This window comes from Leptinotarsa decemlineata, unplaced genomic scaffold (genome assembly GCF_025532065.1).
Source record: "Leptinotarsa decemlineata unplaced genomic scaffold, Ldec_3_MD MMD2_P_RNA_scaffold_4, whole genome shotgun sequence".
Classification (NCBI taxonomy): Eukaryota; Metazoa; Arthropoda; class Insecta; order Coleoptera; family Chrysomelidae; genus Leptinotarsa; species Leptinotarsa decemlineata.
The window spans coordinates 1,941,971-1,956,450 of NW_027412531.1; the positions used below are offsets into that span (position 1 = coordinate 1,941,971).

At 33.7% G+C, this 14,480-nt stretch overlaps 1 protein-coding gene across 1 annotated transcript; it reads left to right on the forward strand.

Moving 5' to 3' along the window:
* Positions 1-257: 257 nt before the first annotated feature.
* Positions 258-1,169, forward strand: LOC141487598 (uncharacterized). The gene is made up of 2 exons (XM_074186749.1): positions 258-629; positions 695-1,169. The coding sequence occupies exons 1-2, from the start codon at positions 532-534 to the stop codon at positions 1,008-1,010; spliced, it is 414 nt and encodes a 137-aa protein (XP_074042850.1). The 5' UTR covers positions 258-531; the 3' UTR covers positions 1,011-1,169.
* Positions 1,170-14,480: the final 13,311 nt, after the last annotated feature.

Here is a 14,480-nt window from a genome sequence, read left to right on the forward strand (position 1 = left end):
CATCTACAAGGGCCAACAGCACTATAGAAAAATAATTTTTATAGTTGAAGAAAAGGGAACCGCTCTTATCTGGACACATAATTCGCACGTGTTTGCCAACGATTCCAAAATTCTTCTGCCTTTTTTTTTAAATCAATCTCTGACGGAGGTGGAAGTTGAACCGGCATCAGTTTTTCACACATACTTTTTAGGACAATGGGTACAAATACGCTTATGTAGCTGTAGGATATTCGAAATGCAAATGATAAAGATCTGTAAGATTCCCCTGTTGCAAGAAATCTGAAAAAATAGAAAATTTCAAAATGGTTTTGTTCACACTTCTTGCTTTGAAAATGAGTTGCTTTTATTTTTAATAATATTTTTCAAATAGTTATTGATTGTAATCGATTCGAGATGAAGATGGTTATTAGCAATAGATCGTATATAACTGAAGTCTGACCAAGTTGTCAAAATATAAATAATCTTTTAGTTGCGGTTTGCAAAAAGAGGTGGAAAAATATTCGCCACAACTATTATAAGCATAAAAAGAGTATGAAGAAAGCAACCGGAACAGCTGCCTCTGTAAACCGGAAAAGAAATCCACTCTTGGACCAGTTAGCATTTTTAGACGTTGTTGAACACGAAAAAAGGTAAGAAATCCGTACCAATATAAAGAATAGGGAATTGAATAAAGTAAGTATCTTTTTTGTTGTAGGGTATTAACAAATTCCGAGATACAAATTGCTGATACAGAAACTGCTAAAATGCAATTCAACAAGGAGAAAGATGATGATGCCGAATTACCAGAGGAGGTAACTGATGAAGTTTTCGATGAAATGAGTCCTAAATTTCCGAAAATAACAAAGAATGAAGCGTTAGCTAATGTAACACTGAAAACTGGTGTGAGAGTGTCTTCACAAAAAAGAAAAAAGGCGAATTTCGGAGATGAAATTTCATCCGCCATAAATAAGACCTGCTCAGAAAGAGAAGCGATAATAAGCCAACTTACAAGTACACCACCCGAAGACTAAATAGACGTACTTTTCAAAAGCCTTGCAATGACCGTAAAAACATTTCCACCTTTGTTAAGAGCTCAAACAAAAAGCAAGCTGTTCCAGGTCATTTCTGAAGCAGAACTTCAACTATTAGCGCCTCAACCACCAGCACATTCTCGACTGTCTACCTATTCGTACGAGACTTCTACCACGAGCTCACCTTCGCAGTCTCCATCAAACTGGGATCAACAAAATCATATTGATCCTTCTTATGATCAGCAGGTGGGCAACTCAGATACAGCAAATTATTTTCGGAGTTATAACGTAACGTAAATCATCTCTAATATTAGTATTTTCTGTTATAATTGAATGAAAATAAAGTAAGCAACTTACCGTTATGAAATTGCCAATTTCTCTGATGGTGCAATTGGGTCCTTCACGCGGTTGTAAAAATTGCTTATGACATCAGTTTATATGAGTTCTAATATATAATTGAATTGATTCCTTGTGATGCGAAAAAAATTCTTAAATTTCATTTCGTTTTCTATCTGATGATTCTTGATCAAAGTTGATTGAAATCCTTTCAATTTTCTCTGCTTAAACATTGGTGATATCTGTTCCCTTTTTTGTTCACCTACGATTAAAGAAAGGAGTAGATTTTCCTCTTCTGCTTGATAATCCAGCAGCAATAGAATTAAAGTTTTTCGAGAGATATCCATCTTTGGCGAAAGTCGCGTGGAACTAGGGAGGAAAACATAAAGTCACTAAAAATTCGTTGGCGAATCAGTCGTCGCTACTTGGTCGTAGTCGTCGGAGACCGGCGGCCGTGGAGGAAAACGTACCTTAATAAAGGCAAAACAGTCATACTTGACTTTTATATTTCGGTATTGGAGAACAAAAACAAATAGAAATATCATCGAAAATCACTTTATGGTTTTTATAAAAATTCCCCATGAAGATCTATACACTTTTCCATGCGTTTTAACCAATTGTCGAAGCACTTTTGCCACTCTGATTGAGATGTATCTCCAAAACATGCATTCTGAATGCAGAAACCGCTTCTTCAGTCGTCATAGATATCACGATGTCACGATGTCATAGACGCGATCCATGCATAGCACCGCGATTTTTGACAGTCAAATGTTTGTGCAATATTGAATATATGCTGGTCCTACTAATGTCTAAGGTTGTCTCAAACTCACGACAGGCCACATGACGGTCTGGCAATATTAGTTCGTGCACAGCATCAATGGTTTCGACCATCACGAAATTCGTCTTGGAGGGAACTACGACCACGATTGAATTCACCATACTATCGATAAACACTGGTCCTTGATGGAGCTTCATCGCCAAAAATTGAATTAAGTTCATCCATGCACTGTTGCTGAGTTAATCCACGTCAAAAGTTGTAAAAAATAATCGCACGAAAATGTTCACGATTCAATTCAATTTTCGGTCCGAGATGAATCTTTTAAGTTAATGTAAACAACACAAATATACAGGGTGATTCAAAAGCACATTGACAAACTTCAGGAGGTGATTCCTCACAATATTCTAATATGAATTGTCCAAATAAATAAACGTCCGGAAACGCTTCGTTTCCAAGATACAGGATGTTGAAGTTTTATTTTCATTTTCGTTTTTTTCAAATAACTTTTGAAATACTGAACTCAATTAAACGAAACTTGGTAATAGGAGGTTTTCGAACCTGATGTTCTTATTGCTCTTACTCGTAGGGGGCGCCACCTACACGTCTTTTTCTTTTTTAAAGATTCATAACTTTTCTGGGCGTATTTCTAGCACATTTTTCATTGAAAAAATCTATTCCTCTATCATATCTACGTAAATAAGCTACCCTTGTTACTAGTCGCTGTAAGTAACCGTTTTCTAAATATTTGAACTTGAAAACTTCAAGTCGATTATTTGATAATCGATGCATGTTGAAGTTATTACGAATATTTTGCTTTTTTCACAAGAATGCTTCGGAAATGAATTTGACGTTTTACTCGTTTGAAGCGGTCATTACTGTTGGGTACGTTCCTTTATGACATCCTTAAGCGAAATAGTTATTTTTGTATCAAGGGTGCATAATCAGTATTTGTTTTAATAAAATTTGCAAGAAATGTAAACATTTTATTCCAGGAAATTTTGAATATGTAGAATAAACTAAAATACATGAATCTAAATTGTATTCAAATAAATTTTTGGAAGTGTCCACCTTCAGCGAAGATACAGGCAGTCAGTCGTCTAGTCATTGAATCTCGTACCCGCTCAAAAATTATTGGTGTGTTTCTTATTGTTTCACAGGCGTCTACTATTCGGTTTCTTAGATCTTCCTCGTTCACTACTGGAGTCTTATAAACTAGTGACTTCAAATGTCCCCAAAAATAAATTTCTATCGGGTTTATATCTGGGGACCTTGGTGCCCACGCCTGGTTAGGTTCTTCTACACCCCTACCGATCCATCGATTTGGATAGACTGTGTTGAGGAATTCCCTGGCTACAACGCTAAAATGGGCCGGAGCCCCATCATGCATAAACCACATGCGGATACGAATTTCTAATGGTACATTCTGAAGTAGTCCCGGCAATTCATTTTCTAAAAAGTGTCTGTAAGTTGCGCCATTCAGTCGGAGCGGAAGAAAGAAAGGACCTATTAAGTAATTATCAATTATTGCCGCCCATACATTTACAGAAAATTGATACTGATAATGCCTTTCACTAACTGCGTGCGGATTTTTGAGAGCCCAAACATGGTTGTTATGAAAGTTTGTGATAGCATTTCGGGAGAAGTTTGCCTCGTTCGTGAAAAGTACGGTGGATACTAGCAAATGTTGGAGCTGAAGGCAGTACTCGATTAGGAAATCGCTCCTGGTAAATACGTCTTGCTTCGCGCGCATTGCCATTCGCAAGGCCATAAACGAAATGCATATCGGCTAAATGAGCATTATTGTTTAAATAATCCATTTTTTCAAAATAAGTGTTTTCTACTTCTACTTACGGAAATGTCAACAAAACGTCTAACTGTCACAAAATATGTAATTACCAAAACTACTCACAAACGTTAAATTTATTTCCAAAGCATTCTTGTGAAAAATGCAAAATATTCGTAATAACTTCAACATGCATCGATTATCAAATAATCGACTTGAAGTTTTCAAGTCCAAATATTTAGAAAACGGTTGCTTACAGCGACTAGTAACAAGGGTAGCTTATTTACGTAGATATGATAGAGGAATCGATTTTTTTACTGAAAAATGTGCTAGAAGTACGCCCAAAAAAGTTATGAATCTTTAAAAAAGAAAAAGACGTGTAGGTGGCGCTCCCTACGAGTAAGAGCAATAAGAACATCAGGTTCGAATTCGACACTTCAAAAACCTCCTATTACCAAGTTTCGTTCAATTAAGTTCAGTATTTCAAAAGTTATTTGAAAAAATCGAAAATAAAAATAAAACTTCAACATTCTGTATCTTGGAAACGAAGCGTTTCCGGACATTCATTTATTTGGACAATTCATATTAGAATATTGTGAGGAATCACCTCCTGAAGTTTGTCAAAGTACTTTTGAATCACCCTGTATAAGCTCAAAAATGTCCAACTTTACGATAGAGCTGTCAGTTGCCAGATTGCAACACTAGGGATGCCAAATCCCGAAACATAAAAGGCAACCTTAGAGTAAAGAAAGTTGTAATTTGGAAGTAACTTATTTATTTTAGGCTTGTGAAAGCTGTTGTGTAGTGAAACACGTGTCGCGGTTTCTGTAAAACCCTTTGCAGTAAAAATCATACAATGAACTGTATTATTGAGTTTTAATAGGGATTTTAATGAAGTATCGAGCAGTTCTATTCAAATATATCGATGAAGTTTTCCAAGTAATATTTCATGATCAACGCAATCGAAGGCTTTCGTGAGGCGAAAAATTACGGCGGCTACATCACCATCATCAACATAGCAAAGAGAAAATTACATCATTTGTATCTATTTCGGCTTGAAACTCAAACTGATTGTGTCCTAAATAATTGGGCGAGTTCAAGAATTAATTCAAGCATCCTTTCGCTGAATTCTCGATTATTTCAGCTAGGGTTGGTATCAGTGAAAGGGGGCGAAGATTGAAAGGATTACCCAAATCACCGAATTTATGTTCAGAAATGACTATGAAAGTTTTCAAAGACGAGGGGAATGATCCAGTCACAAATGAAATATTAATGGGAGCAACTGATGTTTCTGAAGCGTTGACTGGTGTATTGAAGAGGATCTTGACAGAAATTCCGCTATATTTCTGTTTTGAACGCAATGTGAAGTTTCAATCAATATAAAATCAATGTCACATCAATTCTGTTATTGCTCATGTGGCTCAATAGATCACAAGGGACATGAATTTTGATGCTCATTTTTTGAGCGAGCGGATAATAGAATTGATTGATTGTGTCAGGATTAGGAGGACGATGGGGAATGTTCCTCCTGACGAAAATCAAGTAGTTTTCAAAAAGGAACTCTGAAACAACGCATTTTAAATTTATCATTTTAACCTTTTTCTTTAAAAAATTATTTGAATACTTAAAAAAGAGGAATGAAATGGTGCATTCAACATTTAAAGGGTTTCGTTTCTATTTCACCATTTGACAACATCGATTACAACTAATACAATGAATCTGTTACCTGTATGAGACAAACAAAGATGACATATTTCAGAGGCGTGCTGTTCTGGTTACTTATGTTCCGAGTTCCGAGACATTCTGTGACATATGACATTTTGTGCACCTAACCTATCTTCCTCTATATGAATAAATAACAAAACAACTGTTGTTTATGTGGCTTGTGAAGGTGTTATTGAACTATGATTTATATTTTGTCCCTCCTCAACCTTAACTCGCAACTCTCTAATTTTTGAGGGCAAGAAAATTTTCAATCACCTTCCCCTAACCTTGTGTGTCATCAAAAGCGAAGTCAAGTTCAGGAAATCTGTTAAAACGCTCATAGTTGGGAGGGCCTACTATACCCTGGAAGAATACTTTCAGGATTCTTTTTTCTGAGATCTCTATCTTTGGCGGCCGTCATATAACGTATGCCTAATTCTTCATCTATTTAGAGGTAGTCCTTGTAATGTCATGTACAAATTGTAAACATTTTTTCTTTTTGTTTTTCCGGCATGTTACTTTATTCATTTAATTGGCACATCGTAGTTTTGTTGTTCAATATTATTTGGCTTAGTGGTGTAAATCTTGTTGCTTTTGTATATCCAATTATGTCCGCTTATTGTAAGTGTGAATTTATGTGTATTTATGATCTCAGATAGAACAATGTTTCGAACTGATTATTGAAAATTCCATTTCTATTTATTTTATTTTATTTATATTCATAGTTTATTTTTCTGTTGTATCTCTTTTCGAAATTTGATTCGCTAGCAGTATTCATTAATTAAATTATCTAATTATACTCGTTCTGATTGTAAGTAGTTGTCATAGACAGGTTCGCCAGAACCTAATTGAGTGAACTATTTCATTTGCAAATCTGTAAATGATTGAAATTAAGTACATGTATTTTGTTATTGCGAATAAAAATTATTATTATCATTATTATAACGGCTCTGTTTCCCCAATTCAGTATACCATACTTCATGTGGAAGTGAAAATGTGCAAAGTACAGCGTAAGCAAGACATTTTTGCTGCAGTGGTCTTTCATATACTCTATACTGTAGCAACTACTTCGCAGTTTATTAGACAATAGTTCTATATGACTTGCCCATTGCATATGTTTGTCTAAAATTACTCCCAAAAGTTTCACCCCATCACAACAAGTTATTTGTCTCCCTGTATTTTTGAATAACACAGGTGATCCTTGTTTGGAGCGCCAAAAAAAATACTGTGACTGTTTTGTTATGATTCAGTAACAGACAATTCTTCTCAGGCTAACGAATGATATTTAATGAATCTTCTCAGTTTTACTCAGTAGCATGTCTATGTTTTTTTCAAAAATTAGTAAATTGGTATCGTCTGCATAACACACTATTTTTATATCGTGGTTTCTTCCCATTAGACGGATTATATCATTTACAAATATATTGAACAATAAAGGTCCCAATACAGATCCTTAAGGTACACCTCGATTTATTTCACGGTAACTACTCAGAACTCCATTCAGTCTATTAACCTGACTTCTGCCATTCAAATATGATTCAAATAATTTCAGCTGTATTCCCCTAACTCCATACGATTCTAACTTAGTACATAAAAGCCTATGATTGACTAAGTCGAAAGCTCTTGAAAAGTCAACGAAAAGACCCAGAGCATATTTTCCCTTATCAAGATTGTCTACAAGACATTTTTGAAAATCACACAGAGCAGATTCTGTGCTCATATTTTTACAGAATCCATGTTGATTTCTGGATAACAGTCTCTGACTTCACAAGAATGCTGAGAGTTGATTAGTGATGTAAATTTCAATGAGTTCAGAGAGACGGTTGGCTATGACGAAATCCCGGTAAAACTCTTGAAATATGTTGCACGTGAACTATCAACACCCCTAGCAATTATTATAAACATGATGCTTAATAAAGGAATATTTCCTGACAAATTAAAAATAGCTCATATAAAAGCAATCTTCAAAAAGGGTGACAAGGATCAAATAAAAAATTACAGACCTATAGCATTACTATCAAATATTGGTAAGATTTTTGAAAGAATCATATATAATCGCCATATATCCTACCTTGAAACATTCGAACTATTAAGTGATACACAAAACGGTTTTCGAAAGGGTAAATCGACAACAAGAGTAATATATCAAGCTTTATGTTCAGTTATAAATAGTCAAAACAACAAGAAACATAGCTTAATGATTAACTTAGATCTTTCAAAAGCTTTTGACAATGTCAATCATAAAACATTGCTAAATAAACTTGAGGCTTATGGAATCAGGGGAACCTCAGCTAACTTGATAGAATCATACTTATATAATAGAAAACAGTACGTGGTCGAAAAATGTCACATCACAAATGAGGTTACAAGGATCAATTCTAGGTCCATTGCTGTACATTCTCTATACCAATGAACTACAAATAGACAACAACTTAAACACTATACAATTTGCTGATGACACAACCGTTATCCTTGAAGAACAAAATGGAGATGACTTGGAAAGAAATGTGTTCGATGCTTCAAGTACCCTGGAAGCTTGGTTTGCACAAAATCACCTAAAGCTGAACCCTAATAAAACACAGGCAATCAAATTCTCACAGTCAGCTGAAAATGATTATACTTTTTCGGATGGTGAATCAACAATAACAACGAGTAAAAGTTCAAAATTCCTGGGAATTGAGCTAGATTTTAGACTGGATTGGAAATCTCATCTGGATACTTTGTCAGAAAATGTTGCAAGGCATTGCTATGCCCTAAGAGTCATCACTAAAACAAAATGTTCAAGCGTCAATGTCTGTCTATTATGCACAAGTCCACTCAAGACTTAAATACGGCTTAATTTTTTGGGGTGCATCTGTGAACGTTAAAAAAATTTTTTCACTTCAAAAACGTTGCCTTAGAATTATTTATAAATCCAAACAAACTGATAGCTGTAAACCTTTATTCATAGAAAAGAAAGTACTGACCCTATACAGTCAGTATATTCTTGACAGCATAATGTTTATTAAAAGCAATCCAAAGCTTTTTAACGACTTTCATAAAGCACACATCTACCCAACAAGAAATAAAGCAGATTTGGTTACTAATATTCCTAATTTTAATTATATTCAGAAAAATATACGGTATAGTCTGATAAAAATCTATAACAAACTTCCAAATGCACTAAAAAGCCTCTCTAAAACAACACTCAGAAATAAACTTAAAAACTTTCTTCTAAATAGAGCATACTACTCAACTGATGAATATTTTAAAGATACCATCCCTTCAGATTTTACCTGCTAAAATGTCTCACATTCAATTGATTTCAATTTTTAAATGTTTTTAACTGTATATTTATTACACTGACATGTTCTACGCTCATCTGGGAATTTTACTTCATTGTAATTGAACAAATAATAAATAATAAATAAATAAATAAATAAATAAAATAAACTGATGGCTCTATAAGTGGAAAAGTCATCAGGATCACCTTTTCTGTATGATAGCAGAACCACAGCTAATTTCAAGCATTCTGGGAAAATTCCTTCAGAATAATAAAGATTGATGAGAAAAGCCCATGGTTCACATAAGCCTGCATATGATTTTTTTAGTAGGTTATTTGATATTTCATCAAATCCACTTGAGTTGGCAGATTTCAAATCAACAATCAATATTTTAACATCTACAGGTGTAACTGGCTTTAAGAAAAACTATTTTTTTGACACTGGCATATTCAACTTTAGATAATCCAGATCATGCTGATTTACCGAAAATGGTTCTCTAGTGAAATGGATGTTAAACTGCTCAGCCATTTCCGGGGCAGTCATCTGTTTACCATTATCATCATGTTGATGGGTATATTGTTTTTACAACGTCGTTTTAAATTATTAATAATTTTCCATACAGTTTTTGATTTATTATTTGCTTTCATTATCGAATCATCATTATATCTTTTCTCAGTCTCTGACAATGCATTGCAGTAGCGTTTCTGTAGCTATGATCTTGGTTGATGGGTAAGAAGTTACTAAATTCGATTTAAGAGTTTATTGTTGATTTGAACGCAGAAGTTCCTCTTTGAACCAAATTCGCTTTTTAGCTCTTTTAATTATGGATATTTTTTTAATAGGGAAACAGGAATTTATCAAACCACTAATGATATTCAAAAATTTGTTCCAGTCATTATTGATATTATCTTCAGTGTAAATATTCTCCCATTGCTCATCTTCCAATTGATTCAGAAACTTCAGAATATTCTGTTCTGAGACATTTCGCGAAAACTTGTATTGTTGAGGAGCATATTTGAGGTTATATTCAATATTGAAAGCTGAGTGTTGAGAGAAATGGTCTGACAGATTCAGATTTTTTACTTCTGATCGCCAGTCATTTATATTGGAGCTTATGAAAATATTGTCTATACAAGTACTAGAAATTGCAGTCACTCTAGAGTTTATCTCCAATAAAAAATGTAGTGAAAAGTTAAAATTTTCCATACAAATGAAAAAATACAGGATGTTCTTTTTGAAAAAGTTGAATTATGTCTATTTGAAAATGAATCAGACTTGACCGGTTTTACCGAGCACCCTATATATTTTTGTTGAAGTTGAGATTCCAGAAATGATCATGGTGAAGTTGACTAACTATCACAAAAAAAATCCTCGTAATTGCTGTAGACATACGGGTGATGAATCAAAAAATGATTGTCTGTAAAATAGGTTTTTCTGGAATAACTTGGCAATACCGCAATGGAAATTCGAAAACAAAAATTCCTTATAGATCTGAAAGAATATGGAATCGAATGACGTATTCATATACAGGGTGTTATAGTTATGAATCACCCATTATGCGAGAAAATAATTTTGGAAGATAGTATTTATCGATATGACTACAAAATTGTTTCCTCTCATAGCAATGGACCGAGGGAATCTTGTTGATTCACCCTGTATATGGTCATGACATCGAAATCAAAGTCCAGTCGTTCCAAGATCATAAAAAGTATGTCAATTTCGATTGAATGTCAACGTTTTCTTCACTGTTTTTTTCGATTACCAGGGCATAGTGCATCGGGATTTCTTGTCTCTTGGTCATACGGTCAATGAGGAGTATTTTCTTGCTTCCCGCCGCTTGCGGGAAGCAACAAGAAGAAATCGTCCGGTATTGTGGAAAAATAATTCACCAGATTTGGTCCCTGCGACTTTTTTCTGTCACACACAACTCTGACAGAAGTGCCACACTTATGCCACAAGTGTGACATAAGTGTATTTATTAGTCAACGAAAGTAATTTTTTGTGGAGGAAGATCAGTTTTTCATCGCTATTTTTTGGGTATTTTCACCTTCCACAGTCTGAAAAATATGAAAATTATAACGGAGAACTTTATACAAGTGTAGAAAGGACAAACTTTTCAGTTTACCTCGATGAGTTACTGCTTAAAATAAAAGTATTTTTCACAAAGAAAAATGTTCTATTTATCAAAAAACTTGCTGAGAAATAATACAATACTCATCCTAACGTTTCGGAGGCGAAAATCTACCTCCGTATTCAGAAATGGACAAAAAATTAAAAGATATAGGCAGTCATTGTTTTGCTGATTATTTATTTCTCAACTTTTTCGACAGATGTCAAAGGAGTTTTGAAATGTGAAAATTTCACATACCCAAAATAGGTCGATGAAAAACTGTATTTATCGTATCTGAATAGGACTACTTCGAAGATGACAAAATAAAGTTGATTGAGAAATGAATAATTTTTGGGAAAAATTGGATTTCACTGCAGATAGACAACGTATCTATCGAAACTTCACAGTTGATTTTTGTATCATAAAATAGTACTCTACAAAATTCCCCGTTTTGCTCTGTTCCAACCATCTCTGTATCTTTCACCATTCTTTTCACTCAGTTATGTTCAATTATGGCAAAGCTGTTTAATAATTTCCGTTGTTATATCGAAATATAAGACCTTATCTCACAAATTAATTATCCCCGAAGGAATAAAAACTGTAAAATTCTGCTCACACGAGAAATTTCGAGGAAAACTGCGGCTGAATTTTTAGTTAAATTGTTGCCTTCATTCATAATAAGCTGAAAAGTGCGTGATTACTGGAAAGCTCTGCTTGGAAAGCGGAGATGTGAGAGGTCGTTAAGGTAGAGCTTCTAACATCGTGTCGCCCCATCAGGCCCAACTTTAATAACGCGGAAGTAACAAATTGCTTGGTTGGAATGATTGCATGACTCGCCCCCAAGTGACACTTCGCAACTCGGAGTCCCAGATGGAAGGCTTGAATGGTCGATTTCAACATTGTCTACAAAAAGATTGTTTTTTTGCACGTCAATAAAAGAGACCATATTTATTTTCAAGTCATCTGATTTGTAATCGAAGAACTGACGATGTACAAACAAAATATTTGTATTAGTGAACGTGGAATCGAGAAGTGGTACAGTCATCTCCGTCAAAAATAGGTAAGTTTCTCGGAATTTGAGTTACCCAGCCATAAACTCGATTAAACATCCTGAAAGTTGTCTCAAAACGTATAGTCTAGTTCACATGTCCTTTTTTTTGTAACATTTTTCAGCCCTGTCCAAAAATTGCGACCAAGGTGTCATTCGATTCGTATTTTTGCCTAGAAAGTTTAAGGAAGGGTCCGAAAACGCGCCGATAAAAATTACAAAAGTTATAAACAATTAAGTGAAAAAAAAATGGGGCTTTAGTTTTTTCTTAATATCTCGAAAAATTTTCAAAATTTTGGAAATTTGAAAAAAGATTTGAGAAGATCAATGAATTTGCGTAAAAAAAGTCCTGACTCCCGAAACTGTATCTCGATTATTTATAATTTTTACAGAGCCCTGAAAATAGAGCCAAAAGCGGGTAGTCTGGCTTCCGCGCGACTTTCGTCACTCTGACATAAAAACAAAAAAAAAATATTTAAACATATTAAATGTAAATATTGAAGAATGAAAAAATTCATGTAATGTTGGGATACATCAATAAATAATAATTCGCAGTCAAAAAAATTTTATCCCAATTTTAACGTTGATTATAAATTTGTTAATTAATAATTTTTCTGAATTGAAAGTTAATATAAAATTCCCTATAATTATTAAACTAAAACCCTGGCATTTTTTTCCTTTGGTGAAGTTATCCTTAATAGGCAAAAAAATAGATTACCGTTGCCAAAATAATTTTTTTTTTTCTAAGTTTTTATTGTTTCAATGTCTTATGGCTGAAAACTGATTGATAATATTTTTTTTTATTTTTTTATTTTTATTTTATTGTTAAAAAATTTATTTTGAACAAATACATTGTTTATGAGCAATTCGGACATGTTTATTTCATTATATCAATTGAAAAAAATCATGATTTTTTTAAAAAAAAGTTTCTTAAAAAATTTCTTTGTTGCTAAAAAATGCGTTTGTTAATTAACAATCGTTTTTTTGCAACTAAATATTAAAATTAAGGAACCGCTTATAGCAGACGGCTTATAGCCGACACAAACTTAACAATCAAACAAGCTAAAGAAGATGCTGATACACTAATTATTCAAACAGCCATATAGACCTTGCCGAAAAAAATCCAGATAGAAAAATTGTTGTAATTGGGACTGATGTAGACCTTGCTGCTTGATTGATAGCTTTGACACCAGATAATTCAAATATTACAATGTGGAAACCACGAGCATCTACCAAACAGTTGGATTTTATTTATGAAACCAGAAATAATAAGCACTTGAAAAATATCATTCTGTTCGCGCATGCCTTTACAGGATGCGATACAACGAGCGCTATTTTCGGCAAAGGGAAAAAAATTGCTGGATATTATAGATAAAAATTCTCAGCTGATGCAATACGTGGAAGTTTTTATGTCAGTGTCGGTGGTTTGACCAATCAACTGACAACTGCGGTAGCAGAAATTTGGGAAGCTAACCTGAAATGCCATCGTAAAACGAATCCATGTCAACTTGGCAAGTTGACTTGGGTGTCACACCAATAGGTGGTTCCACTTATGTTTCGCTTGCGTTTACGCAGCTATTTTTATTTATCAAGTACTTTCTTGGCTTTTCTCATTTTGTCTTCAATCGAAGACCGCCTGCCCGGTACTGACGATGCCCAATAGGCTGAAACAGCTGTCTACCGATGGCTCTTCAATTGAAATCAATATGGGAATGATCAAAAAGTACTCATCTATTCATTTTTTGATTTTCATGGAATTATTTTCCAGCAGCTTGACTGCATTAACCTTTCTAGATTTTATATATATTGAATTTTACAAAAAGGATTTGAAGCTTTATATCTTCTATTAATTATCTGCGAGCGCTTTCGACAGTTGATAGTACTGTCATCTTCTTGGCACTCCTTGGCAGTTTGATATATATATATATATATATATATATATATATATATATATATATATATATATATATATATATATATATATATATATATATATATACATATATTAAATAAAATATAAAAATGAGTTAATGACATAGAAGTATTATTATATATGTTTTTCAATTTTCAATTATTGAAAACAACGCAACCATAGGAAAAGTACAGTGTACAATGCGTGAGAAAATGACATATTTCTCACTCGCTTGATTTGCGCTCGTGAGAAATATGTCGTTTTCCTCAGTTTCCTATTTAATTACAGTTGTATAGAAATTGCTTTTCATTTCAATGGTCCTATGATCACCTATAAGGTCAATGTACGTAGGCAATTTTGTTCTTTGATGCAAGTACCATTTTTTTTGAAACACAATAGATCATCTTTGAGGTACTTGTAAAATTTATATTGCGTTTTTTTTTAGTATATTCAGTATATCAGTATGAGTAAATATTGAAAGAAAACGGTATCGAGGTACAGCACTTTCCTTATTTATGAACAACATAATGTTCAAC